The sequence below is a fragment of the Berghia stephanieae genome, chromosome 7 (assembly GCF_034508935.2).
Source record: "Berghia stephanieae isolate SIO BIC M18660-M18661 chromosome 7, UCSD_Bste_1.3, whole genome shotgun sequence".
In the NCBI taxonomy this organism is placed as follows: domain Eukaryota; kingdom Metazoa; phylum Mollusca; class Gastropoda; order Nudibranchia; family Aeolidiidae; genus Berghia; species Berghia stephanieae.
This window is the reverse complement of record NC_088366.1, coordinates 63,131,182-63,148,800: the sequence shown is the minus strand read 5'-3', so window position 1 is coordinate 63,148,800 and position 17,619 is coordinate 63,131,182. Positions and strand designations below refer to the sequence as shown.

General features: G+C 38.1%; 1 protein-coding gene across 4 annotated transcripts in view; it reads left to right on the top strand.

Moving 5' to 3' along the window:
* Window positions 1-7,623, top strand: part of LOC144976286 (fructose-bisphosphate aldolase-like) — a 14,706-nt gene extending 7,083 nt beyond the window's left edge. For all 4 annotated transcript variants that reach the window (XM_078920481.1, XM_078920482.1, XM_078920484.1 and 1 more), the window contains exons 6-9: window positions 944-1,135; window positions 3,105-3,215; window positions 5,622-5,816; window positions 7,488-7,623. In XM_078920481.1, the coding sequence (XP_078776607.1) occupies window positions 944-1,135; window positions 3,105-3,215; window positions 5,622-5,816; window positions 7,488-7,565 (576 nt within the window). In that variant the 3' untranslated portion in view covers window positions 7,566-7,623. The remainder of the gene's footprint in view (window positions 1-943; window positions 1,136-3,104; window positions 3,216-5,621; window positions 5,817-7,487) is intronic.
* The last annotated feature ends 9,996 nt before the right edge of the window (window positions 7,624-17,619 follow it).

Genomic DNA, 17,619 nt, shown 5'->3' with positions numbered 1-17,619 from the left:
GTTGTGAACTCCTTGGCCAAGCGCATTCTATCTATAGCCTGACACAAGAACCCTCTTGGACTGGCAGTTTGACGTCATTTTTTAGGTTTCTGTAGCGTCTAATGAGTTGTCGTTAGTAGAGCTCAAGGAAACAAGTCATTTCATTGGTTGAACTAATGAATACAACTCACGATTTGTTTTCTTTTGTGGCCAAAGACTGGCATTTTGACGCCATTTTTTGGTCACTGTCAGGCCATAAGTTAACGATGGCTACGCTTCAACCCTGTCTTTGTGGCTATATTATTATGAAAATCATGTATGCATGTCTAAAAAAGATATTTGACGAATTTAATGACAAGAATCACACATAGAAACCTGACACATTAAACTGAAACAGTGATTCCTAACAAGCGGCTATGTAGTCAAGTGAGTAGTATGACACTCGCTTTCGGATCGGAAGGTCCTGGGTTCGAACCTCGCGCTAGGCGCATCGTTGAGTCCTTGGAGAAGGCTTTTTACTCACATTCTCTCACCATACTCAGGTGTAAAACGAATACCTGGCCGTTAACAGCGTTGTCTTTGTCCAAAAAAATTGTAATATTGCCTTACAGGCGTCCTGTTCCGATCGAAATGTTACGTTTTGCTGTAGGCCAGGGACCCCTTGTAAAGCGCTTTGAGCAAGTTTAGTGGATATTGCGCTTTATATATATATGTATATATATATATATATATATATATATATATATATATATATATATATATATATATATATATATATATTGTAAAGCTCGAACTCAACTAACATCATTTCTCATCCACGTCCAACACACATTAAGTGGCGCTGTTGACTAGATACTCCTCGAAAAGCGCTTTGAGCACGTTTTAGCATAAATCGTGGTATAAAAATGCTCGAGTTTCATATTATATTATTTGTCATGCAGTTATCGCCCTTTAATATTCCCAGGCTTACGTGGACAACGCCACCTACCTTACACGCAGCGCCAATATCTGTCAGAGGGCAGGGCTCGTGCCGGTGCTCAATCTCAAGTTAACCAATCATCTTACCGAATCCAATGACCTTGAACTTCTGAAGATCACCGAAGACATTCTGGCTTTTCTCGTCAAAGCATTGGCTGATCACCATGTCTATCTAGAGGTCGGTTGCTGTTTTGCTTTGTCACAGGTAGACATATTATTGGCAGGTCTACTCGGAATAGAGAAGGATGGAAACTGTTTGTCTCTGGCCTATAACCTGACCCAGGGTGAAAAAGGCAATTTTGATGATGGTAACCTAACGCAATAGGATTCAATAGTCTGATGTCACGTCGTCTGCCCAGCATCGAGCAGTTTGGTTCTAAACAAAGAAAATTAGTACTTTTTCATTCTTCATGCTGGCTAAACTTTTTCACATGTCATGTGATCAGAATGTAAAAAAGTCAAAACATGATCAGATAACTAATGTTTTTCTCCTCCGGATACACGTTTATGATCGTCGGAGAAGTATGTATTTCATAAGGGCGTCCATCATTGTTCCGATAGTTTAGAGCCGGTTACTAAGTTACTATGCATCATTACGAGGGAAGTGACGTCACGACTGTTGAACCCTATTAGGGGCCAGATTTAACATTGTTGAAATGTTTTTTCTTTGGTTTGATAGTATTTCCACTACAATGAGCCCTTAACAATTTGGGTTATCAGACCTGCTTGTTGGTACACTTCGGTTTTGACCCATATCCGCACTATGAATTCATCCTGAACAACACCTACTTTTAGCCATAAGCAATTCCAGGTTTTAAATATCACACCAAAAGTTCTTTTAAAAAAGTAAGCTTTATTTAGCGCAATATCCATTAAATGTGTTCAAAGCGCTTTACAGGGGGTCCTTAGTCAACAGCAACATTTAACAAGTAGGACGGGACATGACGCATGTTAGGCGATATTACAATTTCTCGGACAAAGACAACGCTGTTAACGGCCAAGTACTCATTTTACACATGAGTACGGTGAGAGAATGTGAGTAAAGAGCCTTTTCCAAGGACTATGCGCCGAGCGCGAGGCTCGAACCCAGGACCTTCCGATCCGAAAGCGAGTGTCATACCACTAGACCACATAGCCGCATCTATCCTTGCTCTTGTACGTGCTGTAATCGTAAGAATATGCCTGTACATCCTACTAAAGTAGTTATGCCCCCTTATGATTCGATTTATGACCTATTAATTGTTAGTCAACCGGAGGACTGTTACACACGTCCATGGAATTTTGAACCAGGATAAAAAGGAAGATGTGACGTCATCACTTCTGATTCCCATTGCAAGATTATTTAGCCTGGCTCAAATTCTTTTTTTTTTTTAAAACTCCGCTGAATTAAATAAATAAAATAAATAAAATAATAAAATTCACTTTATTCTTCAATTTTTCTTTAGGGTCTATTCCAAGGGAAGACTGGAATAACCCAGGCGTCAGCCGCAGTGCAGCACCGCAAAATGAGCTAGGGCGAAGTGACTTGCTCAAGGCCACACAGCGCGGCGGATGATCGAACTCGGTACCTTTCAGGTACGAAGCAAAGACCGTATCACTGAGCCACGCTGTCCTTAGTGTAAATATTTCACACAAGTTCACCTCATCAACAGGGTGCTCTTCTCAGAATGACTCCCGTCTTGACCAATGATATCAAACAATATGATTTGATACGCGACCTTTTAATTGTTAGTTAACCGGAGGACTGTTACACACTTCCATGGAATTTTGAACCAGGATAAAGGAAGATGTGACGTCACCACTTCTGATTCCCGCTGCAAGAGTATTAAGCCTGGCTCAAATGTAACTCACCGTCTCTAAACGGTATTATGTCGGGATGACATGGGTGCAAAAAATTGAATTTATTGACAAAAACACGAAACTTGGGGTTTGTTTCGATTTGTTATGTTACAGAATGAAGACAATTTCTCACAATACAAAAGCTCAAAAAATTGGTATTTACTATCAATTTAATTCTAAAGTCACTTTTCGGGGTCCAATTCATTCCGACATAATACCGTTTCGAGACGAAGGGTCACAAATTATTTTTTTTTAATTCGCTGAATTAGTGTAAATATTTCACACAAGTTTACCTCATTAATTAACAGGGTGTTCTTCTCAGAATTACTCCCGTCTCAGTCTTGACCACTGATATCAAACATGCCGCCCGAGCGACTATGAAGGCTATTGTACATTGTATTCCTCCTGCACTTGGTGGGGTAAGTGGTGGAAAAAATGTTATTTGATAATAATAATAATGATACTACTACTACTACTACTACTACTACTACTACTACTACTACTACTACTACTACTACTACTACTACTACTACTACTACTACTACTACTACTACTACTACTACTACCACTACTACTACTACTACTACTACTACTACTACTACTACTACTACTACTACTACTACTACTACTACTACTACTACTACTACTACTACTACTACTACTACTACTACTACTACTAATAATAATAATAATAATAATAATAATAATAATAATCTTTATTGTCCCAATAGGCAATTATTGTAATAAGGGAAAAAATAATTAAAATCGTAGTAATAATGATGATAATAATACTGATAGCAATGATGATAATAATAATAATAAAATAATAATAATGATGATGATGATAATAATAATATAATAATAATAATAATAATAATAATAATAATAATAATAATAATGATAATAATAATAATAATAATAATAATAATAATAATAATAATAATAATAATAACAATAATAATAATAATAATAACAATAATAATAATAATAATAAAAATAATAATAATATATAATAATAATAATAATAATAATAATAATAATAATAATAATAATAATGATAATAATAATAATAATGATAATAATAGTAATAATAATCTTTATTGTCCAAATAGGCAATTATTGTTAGGTTACAGCTCTTGTAATAGGGGAAAAATGATTAAAATAGTGGTAATAATGATGATAATAATACTGATAGCAATGATGATAATAATAATAAAATAAATATAATAATGATAATAATAATAATAATAATAATAATAATAATAATAAATAATAATAATAATAATAATAATAATAATATAATAATAATAATGATAATAATAATAATAATAATAAATAATAATAATAATAATAATAATAATAATAATAATAATAATAATAATAATAATAAAATAATAATAATAATAATAATAATAATAATAATAATAATAATATAATAATAATAATAATAATAATAATAATAATAATAATAATAAATAATGATAACAATAGTAACAATATTTGAAGATTATTTAGTCCTCCCAAACCTACCTCCCTTTAATGCAAGTAAAATTACACTTTTTTTTTTTTTTTGCAAATTGGTATTTCAATTTCTCGCAAACGAAAACTTTTTTAAATTGTGACCCCTCGTCTCAAAACGGTATTATGTCGGAATGGATCAGATGCTAAAAAGTCAAATTATAGTTAAACTGGTCAAAAATATGAAACATTGGTATTTAGCACAGTAAAATATGATATTCCTTCTCCTCTATAAAGCATAATAAACTCAACTTATGTTTGATATTTCTGGTTACAAATTCCATTTTCAGTATCTTTATCATCCCGACTTAATACCGTTTTGAGACGAGGGGTCACAATTGAACTGTTTGGTATCACAATCCCAATATCGACGAAATGTGCCCAAGGACAACAATTATACCTCAAATTCGAGATAGATTCAAATGTTAAAAGATTGACAATTTACAACAATTGATAATTTGTTTCAAGGCTTATCTGCCCATATTTCACAAGTGTTGCTCTTCACCCACAACCTACCTACCCCCTTAAATGCGAGTAAAATTATACATTTCTCTGCAAATTAATATTTGAATACCTTGCCTTTAAAGTTTTAAACAAATTGAACCCCCCCCCCCAAAAAAAAACAAAACAAAACAACAACAACAACAAAACACAAACTTGTAAAAATTGCGCTTTTTCGTATCACAATCGACAAAATGTGCCCAAAGACAATAAAACCTCAAATTCGAGCTAGATGCAAATGTTTAACGAATGTCAACTTACAAGAATTTATATAAAATTGAGCTTTTATATAGCGCAATATCCACTAAATGCGCTCAAAGCGCTTTACAAGCTGTCCCTGGCCAACAGTAGCATTTAACATTTAGGACGGGACATGACGCCTGTTCGGCGATGTTACAATTTTTTTCCGGACAGAGACAAACGCTGTAAACGGCCAGGTACTCTTTTTACACCTGAGGTCGGTGAGAGAATCTGAGTAAAGAGATTCTCCAAGTACTCAACTATGCGCCGAGCGCGAGGCTCGAACCCAGGACCTTCCGATCCGAAAGCGAGTGTCATACCACTAGACCACATAGCCGAACTAGGAAGAAGCCAAAAAAATGCTAGAATCCGATCATGCCAAAAATCTGATGCTCATGTTATTTCGGTGGCCTAGCTCCAGCTAGCTGCTGTATTCTAGAGCGTGCTGGAAATTCGGCGTGCGGCTATGTGGTCTAGTGGTATGATACTCGCTTTCGGTCGGAAGGTCTTGGGTTCGAGCCTCACGTACAACTTATTTCAAGTTCTTATCTGCCCATACTCCACAGGTGTTGCTCTCCGATATCGGAAATTTAAATCAGTCCACTGGCATCCTGAACGAAATGTTCCTGACTCCATGCTTGAAACCGTGTCCTTTGACCTTTGCATGGGGTGACATATTTCAAAATGACGTAATCGGTGCCTGGTCCAGGGATAAAAGTACACATCAGGAGAGGATCAAATTGATGACAAAAAACTTAAAGGTGAACGATATGAACATGTTTTCAATATTCACAACCAAAAAAAAAAAAAAAAGAAAGAAAAGAAAAAAATGAGACGAAACAAAAACGTCTTTTGGAGGAATAAGGTTTATGGCGATGAATTTTTATTCTTGTCTCTTTGACGTTAATGGGACAACATGCATTTGTTTTGTTACCCTTTGGATAGAACGCCAGTTATTCCTTCACACCTAGTTTCTCCAAAATCCTTGCTGGATGGATGAGGGGGCATGTATGGATGGAGGCGGCAGGCCTTATTCCAAGTACTCAACAATGCGCCGCTCCGACTCAGAGAGGGGCAAGAACCCTGGACCTTCCTGTCCAAAAGCGAATGTCATGCCACAAGACCACGACATTCCAGATGGACATTATAATTTTTAAAAGGTGGTATTCAACCCTCTCCTTACCACCCATAGGAAAATCCTCACATTCGTTACGATACAAACATTTATTTTTCTTATTCAAATTTCTTTTGTACTTCACAAAATTTAAAGATAATGAACACAGAGTGTTGTAGAGCATGTTTTGCTAAAGAAATTATGTATCGCAAGAATTTTACTGCTTTAGGTCTAGACTATGTCTGAGTGATAAAAAATCTATTTTTGTGTTAGTTGGGTGTAAAGTTTTGTGGAAAATCTGGAAAATGGCTGGTAAAGAGAGAGTTAAGCCTTCTCTCAAAAGTCTAGACTCTGACTCGAGCAGGGCGCCAATGTAATGTTATAAGCATATAAAGCTGACTTATTTCCAGTTCATAGATTGTACAGACTATTCAATCAACCCTCTCCTTACCAACCATAGGAAAATCGTCACATTCGTTACGATGCAACCGACACTTTTCTCATTCTGATTTCTCTTGTACATCACAAAATTTAAAGAAATGCTTTGATTACAGCTATAGTTACTAAACACTGTGTTGTAGAGCTCATTTTGCTGAACAACATTCTTTATAGAATACTTGTTTCTTTTTTTTGTTTGAGTAAGAAAAGTATATTTTAATGTTGGGTGAGTGTGCATTTTCGGGGGGAAATTCTAAAAATGGCTGGTAAGGAGAGAGCTAAACATTATTATAATATCACTATACACTTTTGAACAATATTTCGACACAGACAGCGTTCTTAGACGAGCCAGGATTCCTTTAAACAATTATAAAAATCTTCGATTATTTACAAACTTCATCGATTATTAAAACTTAATTGTTGTGAGAGCTGCCTTACTCCAAATCAAAGTCTGTCTTTTAAAGTACTGCATGCATCAACCCCCATCACTAATAAATTTACAACCACCACTTTTACTACCACTACCACCATCACCATTATCACAACTACTCCATAACCACACACACATACACAACAACAACAACAACAACAACAACAACTACAGGGCCAACAACAAAAACCACCACCATTATCATCATCACCACCACCATCATCATCATCATCATCACGATCATCATCATCATCATCATCATCATCATCACCACCACCACACCACCACCACTATCATCATCATCATCATCATCATCATCATCATCATCATCATCATCATCATCATCATCATCATCAACATCGACATCATTATCAGACTATTACACTTACTACATGTATTAGCATTCTTGGTTCAACCCTTTTCCCCCCATACCTTTGTATCTTCCACCAGACTTGTAGTGAAGCCTCAATGGGCCAATTACCAAAAGACCAGCATACGCTATTCGTCACCAAGGTTTCAGAAGCTTAGGTCACAAGTATAAATTCACCAGCTCACAATTTGGTCCAGCGCCTTGATTCGTAGCTTTTGTTTTAAATTCCTCGTATAACACTATTTTTCCATCTATATTTCAATAGATTATTAGTTTATCGATATCCTTAGATTATTATTAATCAATATACTTAGATTGTTAATATATCGATAAAGTTTACTCGCCGAAAATCGAGCTTTTAATATCATCATAATTTTAGATTTGATCAATCACTTGCAATTCTCTTAATCCCAGTAGCGGCGAGGGCATCGCGGCAACTTGGGCAAAGCCCGCCATAACTGCCAGCCGTCCCCCCCCCCCCATTAATTTAGTATCTATAAACGAGTCGTCATAAAAATTGCAATAATATACTCTTACGCAAGAGATTGTTATAAATTTACTAATTATCGCAGGACTTGTATTAAGATATTTTGAGAACAGGAGAGAGAAAAAATTAATAGGTCATTAAGCATTTTATCTTGAGGTACAAAAGTCAAAATGTTTTCTTTACTGTACCATTGTTTTCTTCTTTTTATTTTCTTATCCTTCATTAGGACGTCGCTCATGGTCTATGACGTCATAAGGGTAATATCGGTCTATGCAATGGGTTCCGGTGCCAGAGTTAAATGCGGTGCTAGTGCAAATGTTGACAAATCTATAAATGTCAATTTTAATGAAGATGTCGACGTGAATGATGGCTGCGATGAAAATGGATTCAGTGAAATGAGATTGAATCCGGGACAAAGCGATGAGGTAAATAATAGAGATGATAAAGAAGCCGGGCGGGATCGTTTTGGTGACACAAAGGGTGAAGGTCAAGGATACGATATTATGGGACAGACTGAAGATGGTGATAGGAGTGGGGATTCACCAGGAGGTATTGAAGATTGGAGTGCCGAACACGATGATAGGGAGGAGGATAATCGTGGCGGTGGTGGTGGTGGTGGTGACGATGATGATGATGATGATGATGATGATGATGATGATGATGATGATGATGATGATGATGATGATGGTAGCGGTGGTGCTGCTGCCGAAGCTGCTGCAGGTGGTGGTGGTGCTGGTGCTGCTGGTACTGGTACTGATGATGATCATGACTATGATGGTGACGATTATGATGATAATGGCGGTGATAACATTGTTAATAACTGTCACACCGGCAATGACGATGATCGAAGCAACACACCCTTTGCTAATAATCTTGTTACAATAAACAATGAAGTCACTCTCACCGATGAACGACGCTGCGAGGGAGCACGAACTGACACAAAATCCAATGTTCTTACCTTCAACTTTCCTCACAAGTCCGACGCTGTGAAAATCGGAGACGGGGAAACGTTCTCTTTCTCGATTGCTACTGTCATGTCTCTGTATGAAAATGCCTCCCTTCGTGTACGCGGTCTTACGAACGACGGTATGGCTCGCGCTGAAGCGTCGACTAGACCTGAAACTAATAGAGAAAATGAAAATACAACAACGGCGAACTCACCATCGCACTCGAAATTTCCATACCAGTCTTCGCGGTCAGTCTCTTCAGAAATTTCCTCTTGCAATGGATGTGATGGTGATTACGTAGTTGGTGGTCACAACACGGTTACGTATTCTGACGATGATGATGATGATGATGATGATGATGATGATGATGATGATGATGATGATGATGATGATAATGATGCTAATGGTGGTAATGATAACACAATAAATATGGATACATCATCATTCCCCTCAATGTCTCTTTCGTGGTCTTTACTTTGCAAAGATTGCGATGGAGACAGTCCTGTTTTGGATGCCCAGGAAAGGGTTGTTGAGATAAGGGATTCTGACAGTGGTCTTGTTATGAAATATACCAACGACTATATTGTATCGACTGCTAATAATATTTATATTGCTGCTTCTACCTTCAGTAAACATCTAGCTACCGCTCCCAGTACTGGAGTTGATGATTATAGAAATGCTTTTGATACTAGTGAGATCAATAAAGCAGGGGACATTTCGACCTCAGAGATTGATGCTTCGACTACTTTGGTTAGAAACGATCTTGATTTAGAAGTTGATGGTGTTGAAAAAGTTGATGTTGATTCAAAAGTTGAGGAATTTGTGTCTGAAAAAACAGTAAGTTTTTCTACCACTGCTGGAGGTGATGCAAGAATTTCTAGTGTTAGTCGAGGTATTGTTGATGTAGTTGATGCTGAATCCAAACGTGTTGTTGATTGTAGTAGCACACTTAAAATTGACCGTGTTGATGATGCTGTTGATAAAGTATTTGGTAAGCATGGTAAGGTTGATCGCAGAGGTGACCATTATGAAGATGATTTAGAAGATGATAGTAGGAATATCAATGAAAGTAAAGAAGATGACGACGATGTTGTTGTTAATGATGATGATGATGATGATGATGATGATGATGATGATGATGATGATGATGATGATGATGATGATGATGGTGATGATGATAATCAAGTTGTGACAGATAGCGATGTTTCTAATGCTGCTGACATTACTATTGATGTGATTGCTTCTCAGCCTATTGCTGCTGTTGATTATAATGATGACGTAGATGATAATGATGGTGGTGTAAATAGTGGTGGTGGGGGTTCTATCAGTGGTGCTGATAGTGGTGATGGTGGTGGTACTAATGGTGCCAGTGGGGGTACCAATGGTGGTAGTGGCGGTGGTGGTGGTGGTGGGGGCGCTAATAGCGGGAATGGCGCCGCTGGTGTAAGCGGTACTAATGGTGCTGGTGGCAGCGGTGGGGGTGCTAATGGTGGTAATGGCGGCGGCGGTGGGGGTGCTAATGGTGGTAATGGCGGCGGCGGTGGGGGTGCTAATGGTGGGAATGGCGGTAATGGCGGCGGCGGTGGGGGTGCTAATGGTGGTAATAGCGGCGGCGGTGGGGGTGCTAATGGTGGGAATGGCGGTAATGGCGGCGGCGGTGGGGGTGCTAATGGTGGTGATGGTGGCAATGGTGGAGCTGCTAATGGTGACGGCGGCGGTGGTGGTGGTGGTGGCGGCGGCGATGATAATAATGATAATGATGATGACGATGATGATGACGACGAAAATGAGGACGAAGACGATCATGAGAGCGTGTCTTTCACGGCTGTCACGAACCGCGAGAAAGGCACTGTAACTGTATCGGTCAATGTCGGAGCTGGCGTGAAGATCACGAAGGAGTTTAAAATTGGAACGGACGGACTCATCGTCAACGCTTCGGTTCTTGATACAGTCACGATGCATGGTTTAGAAGGCGATGATGATGATGAGGAGGAGGAGGAGGACGATGAGGATTGTGATGAGTATGCTTGTGGTGGTCATTATCATGATTGTTATGGTTATTATGATAATTGTGATGACGATGATGATGATAGTGATTGTGATGATGATGATGATGATGGTGAAGATGATAATGATAAAGAGGAGAAAGAGAAGAGGGGTGATCCTGCTACCAATAATATTGTTGATAATACAACCACTGATGCTGTAGTCGTTAGTGGTAATGAGGATGGAATTGTGGAAGATGCAGGAGGTGACAGTGAAGCAGAGACGAATCCAGGATTTGATGTGAACACCCTACCTGCTCTGATAGCCTGCACTGTGGCAGCCTGTGGCTCTAAAGGTTTGAAAAAGTGTAAGGATCGTGTGGTAGAACTTAAAAACAAATAAATGCTTACACATATTCACAATTGATTATGACCATTCGTCCCAAAACGTTTTTATATCTTCATGTATATGCTTATATCTGAATTTTGGGCTCAACATTAACATTTCTGTTGAGATAAATATGACTCACTGTTTCACAATCCTCAATATTAACATTTCTGTTAAGAATGTGACTCACTGTCTCACAATCCTCAACATTAACATTTCTGTTAAGATAAATGTGACTCACTGTTTCACAATCCTCAACATTGACATTTCTGTTAAGATAAATGTGACTCACTGTCTCACAATCCTCAACATTAACATTTCTGTCAAGATAAATGTGACTCACTGTCTCACAATCCTCAACATTAACATTTCTGTTACGATAAATGTGACTCACTGTCTCACAATCCTCAACATTAACATTTCTGTCAAGATAAATGTGACTCACTGTCTCAAAATCCTCAACATGAACATTTCTGTTAAGATAAATGTGACTCACTGTCTCACAATCCTCAACATTAACATTTCTGTTACGATAAATGTGACTCACTGTCTCACAATCCTCAACATTAACATTTCTGTCAAGATAAATGTGACTCACTGTCTCACAATCCTCAACATTAACATTTCTGTTACGATAAATGTGACTCACTGTCTCACAATCCTCAACATTAACATTTCTGTTAAGATAAATGTGACTCACTGTCTCACAATCCTCAACATTAACATTTCTGTTACGATAAATGTGACTCACTGTCTTACAATCCGCAACATTAACATTTCTGTTACGATAACTGTGACTCACTGTCTCAAAAAAGTTAATAAGTCGGAATGGATCGGGCACCCTAAAAGGGAATTTAGAGTTAAACTTTGATTTTTAACATTTTTTTTATTTTTTTATTTTTATTTTTTTTTGCAATTTAAAAAATTGTCTCTATTCTCCATCATAATGAATAGAAAACAACCCTAAGTTTCATATTTGTGGCTGTAAGTTCAATTCCCATGAACTATTTCATTCCGACATAATACCGCTTTGATGGGGAGGGGGGGGGGGGCGGTATTTATGGTATATTCGGGTTGCTGTCATTGATGGGTTATCTCCCTTACATCATAAAATTCAAACTTTGGCTTTGAAATATTACCAACTAAAGAGAGATATTGTTCCAATATAAATATTTAGTGGGTCGGGCTTTTTAAAATACATGCTTTATTAAACGATTACATTCACTATTGATATGATATATAGACTTTCATTCATAACCCCCTCCCCTTCCTCCCCCGGCCCAAAGAAAAATAAAAATAAAATGCAGTTGAAGATGAAATATGTTTATTCTTTAATGTTTGTAAATGTTGAACTCCTGATTTCACTTTATACAAATGATGTGCTTTTTTGTGACACTTACCAGGTCAGCGTGGCTCAACGGTACGGTCTTTGCTTTGTACCCGAAAGGTACCAAGTTCGAATTCCCGGTGCGCTGTGTGACCTTGAGCTAGGGCGGATCGTGGATAGCTCATACGGTAGAGTCACGCTCTCCCCGGCCAGGCGGAGTTGTCGTACCAGTAAGGTCGCGGGTTCAAACCCCCATCCCCGCCGCGAAATTTTAATTCTCTATTGTCTTCTGGCACTTTCCTACCACTTCATCTCTTGTTGTTATCAACATACGTGCCTGCTCTACTCACTTTTCTGGCTGTGTGTATACAGTAGTCTTACACATTAGTAATACAAAACACTTTTTTTTTCCATTTTGGCCAGAAAATTTTATTACAAAACTCTATCGATTTAAATGACCCTCAACTTGTTAAAAATTCTCAAACCTGAGACAATTTAGAAGTCTCAGGTTTTAGAATTTTCGGCAAGTCAAGGGTCATTTTCACCCATCGATATTTCAAATAAAATTTTCTGGCTATAATGAAAAAGTAGAAGAAAGAAATATAAGTATTTGTTTTATGCGGCTTTGTGGTATATTGGTATGCCACTCGCTTTCGGATTGGAAGTTCCTGGGTTCGAGCCTCGCGTTCGGCGCATAGTTATTGAGTCCTTGGAAAATGCTATTTAGTCACATTCTCGATCTCATCGTACTCAGGTGTAAAATGAGTACAGGCCGTTAACAGCTTTGGTCTGTCCAAAGAAAAATGTAATATCGCCTAACATTTCTCGTTCTAGATGTTAAGACTCTCCTTACCAACTATAGGAAAATCCTCTCATTCGTTACGATACAACCAACATTTTTCTTATTCAACTTTCTTTTGTACATCATAAAATTTAAAGAAAATGAACAGTGTGATGTGGAGCATGTTTTACTAAAGAAATTATGTAAGGCAAGAATTTACTGCTATTGAGTTTGAGTGATAAAAAGTATATTTTTGTGTTAGTTGGGTGCGAAGGAAACCCTGAAAATAACTGGTAAGGAGAGAGTTAAGTGTTACTGTTGGCCTGGTGGTTTGAGATCTTGCACGAAATACAAACTCATTTTCAATCTTCTTCAGAGCTGGGCCCCCACATTCCCATTTGTGACCTCTCGTCTCAAAACGGTATTAAGTCGGGATGATTAAGATGCTGAAAATGGAATTTGTAGCCATAAATATAATGCTTACGTTAAGTGTATATGCTTTATAGAGGAGAAGGAATATCATAGTTTACTGTGCTAAATACCAACGTTTGATATTTTTGACCAGTTTAACTATAATTTGACTTGTTAGCACCTGGTCCATCCCGACATAATACCGTTTTGAGACGAGGGGTCACATTTCTCCTTCAGTTCCATCTTTTTTCGAATTTTCACCTGCCGGTCCGTCCGTCCGTCCGTCCGTCCGTCCGTCCGTCCGTCCGTCCGTCCCTCTCATTGATTCTACTGTCTCACTTTACAAACGGTACTAAGGATGACAAAAACTAATCCCCACAATACACTGCGGTTTGCCGTCTGCTACAAATCACTCCGCCAGGCATATGAAAGCTGTCAGAAACTGGATTAAGGTACCCATGAGTCGGGGATTAAGGTCTGTTTGTGACGGATGAGAGAGAACAAGAGGCGATGGGTGAGATATGAGAAGGATGGATGGATGGATGGAAGGATGGATGGATGGATGGATGAGTTGATGGATGGACGAACCCCTTGTCATGTGATATCCATGGATACAAAGGTGTTCAGGGTCCACGAACGGCCTTTGACAAAACGCGTCTTGGAGGTGGCGGGAAATTCTTCACGTTATAAAGTTGTCAATTTGAAATTACTGTCTTTTAAATCAATTTCAAATGCATCACTTTCTTAGCTTAAAAACTATGCTGACTTACTCTATCTAAAAAATCGAAAAAACAAACAAACAACAACAACAAAAAGTAACAAAGAAAATTAAAACTAAAAAAACCCAACTCCTCCTCCCCCCCCCAACAACAACAACAACAACAACAAAACAAACATGGTAGTAAAACTAAAAATCCCAAACCCCCTACCTCCCCCCCCCCCCCGAAAAAAAACAACAACCCCTCCCCCCCCCCCCCCCAAAAAAAAAACAACAAAAAAACCAAAAAAAAAAACCAAACAAACAAATAGATAGGTGTTTTTGATTATTATTTTCTGCTTAAACCGAGATACTGTGTTGTTTTTTTTTTCATGTCAACAAAAATATGTAGCAAATCGTCTCAAAATGGTATTATGTTGAGTAGGACCCGACGTTTACATTTATGCAGATCTGACATTCGAACACAATTATGGGCCTAGTTTAACATTGTTGTAATGACCAATTTTTTGGCGTCAATTTTTGAGATTTCCATTACAACAATGAGCCCATAATTATTTGGATTATCAGACCTGCAAATAAGTGCACGTCGGGCGGTATGACCTGATGCTTTAAATTGGATTTTAAGAATTTATTGACAAAAACATGAAACTTGGGGTTTGTTTCGATTTGTATGTTACAGAATGAAGACAATTTCTCACAATACAAAAGCTCAAAAATTGGTATTTACTATCAATTTAATTCTAAAGTCACTTTTCGGGGTCCAATTCACACCGACATAATACCGTTTCGAGACGAAGGGTCACACATGTCCTAAAGTCATTGATTTGTGACATACAGCTGTTTTGGGCTGACCCGGCTACAAATTTGTGACGTTGAAAGAAATAAGGGATGGAGACTTCTAATTCGAGTATATTTATCATAGATACAGAGGCGACGCGTGAACAAAGGCATGTGGGGCCGAGAGTATCCAAAGTCATACGATTCAGGGGCGTCGCCGAGGCTGGCGGGATTTATTTTGTGGCTTTTCTCGGGCTGTGGTGATTATCACTTTTGACATTGAATACTGTTTCTGTAGACAGATATGTACGGCTCGCAATGGTGTATTGATACAAAAGACTGATTATCATTCGACTGGAGAAGGTTGATAGTTGGCGGTTGGGGATAAATTAATCTTTCTTTATGTTAAAAAAATCATCTAATATTAATTTATGTACTGTACTCGGGCAGTAGCTGATATTAGTATAATATATTAACAAGGGAAATCTTTGTTTGAATTATTATTTTTTTTATGTTGTCCTTGCTCGGGGAGAATTATGTGGGTTTTTATAAAAAAGAATATATATTTTGTTTGGGAGGACAAAGAATAGTGTATGATGAATGATATATTGGGTATGCAGTAGAATGGAGATGTAGAGATAAGTAGGGTCAGAGATGCTATATGTTGATAACAGTTCGTAGTCTATAGAGATGCATGATAAGTGTAATATACTTTCGGAGCATCTGTACTGATATTTTAGAGTCAGAAAGCATACTACGAAACTTGAGGGTAGCAGTTATTATAAGCCTTTGAATATAATAAATTGAGATTTATATAGGGCAATATCCACTAAATGTGCTCAAAGCGCTTTACAAGGGGTCACTGGTCAACAGCAACATTTAACATGTAGGACTGGACATGCCGCCTGTTGGGTGATATTACAATTTTTTGGACAAAGACAACGCTGTTAACGGCCAGGTACACATTTTACACCTGAGTACGGTAAGAGAATGTGAGTAAAGAGCCTTTTCCAAGGATTCAACTATGCGCCGAGCGCGAGGCTCGAACCCAGGACCTTCCGATCCGAAAGCGAGTGTCATACCACTAGACCACAGAGCCGCACAGACATAATAGGATATGTCGCAAGAGACTTAGAAAAACAAACAACAAAACACTGCAGGGTTGACAGGGATATGACTAGTCGTAAAAGAGTGGTGTAATCATTTTGATCAACTTCCATTTGTTTTTTTGAGCTTGTGGTTTGTTGATCAAGAAACCTCCTAGTCCAACAGAACACAAAACTTGATATATTTATTATATTTAATATAAATATTATAGCTTTCTGTCTGTAGAAGAATGCAATGTGCAGTTTGGGGTAAAGGCCGCTGTAATTGGAGGTCCTTTCTTCATTTCTTTTTCTCCGAAATACAAGTCAGTTATAATGCAATTATAATGATATAATACTTTGAAATTATCCAGTGCACATTATTTTTGGGGGCGGGGAGGGGAGGGGGGGGGGGGCGCTAGAGGATCAAGAATTGAAGGGCAGTGATATAACAATTAATATCATAAATACGATATTACTCAATCACACTTTTGAAGACAGATAGCATTGTCGTCAGCCGTAGTTATGAAACGCAAAACACTCATGACTTCGCCGTACGTAGTACGTGGTATAATAATATGCAGAATCAATGAACATTGAATTTATAGGGAACAGGAAGACATTCGTGTATGTTGATTTCCACCCACGACTCAACACCTGGGTTGTACGAGAATCAGTGGATTCATTAACACAGGACAAGGCTCTCGTTGTACAGCTGTACACACGCTGTTTGCTTGCCGTGCCGAAAGTTTCAATCCCGTAATCTTAATCAGTCAAATGGCGTACGATTTGTGTATAAATTTATATTGTAATGATAATAAAGATCTGAGCCAAATTAGAGGTGAAAGAGTGGGGTAGGAACATGACAAACCACAGTGGAGTGTTGAGATACGGTTAAGTGGGATTTCAAATATTGGGAAACCTTGTATTAGGGAAGGACATAAACGAGGGCTGTTGAATTTAAAATTCCCTTTATTCGTCCCCATGGGGAAATTTGTCTTTAGGATCTATTCCAAGGGAAGACTGGAATAACCCAGCCGCCAGCCGCAGTGCAGCACCGCAAAGTGAGCTAGGGCGAGGTGACTTGCTCAAGGCCACGCAGCTCCAGCGGTGGGTGATCGAACTCGGTACCTTTCGGGTACGAAGCAAAGACCTTACCACTGAGCCACGCTGTACCCCCAATTTTAATGAAGGGAATAACACATCTTTCTTTCAGAATATTAGTTTTCATCACGAACGTAACATCTTCAAACCAAACTATCAATTACTCATGCAAGTTATAGTGGTCTGAGTAAACTATCTGATA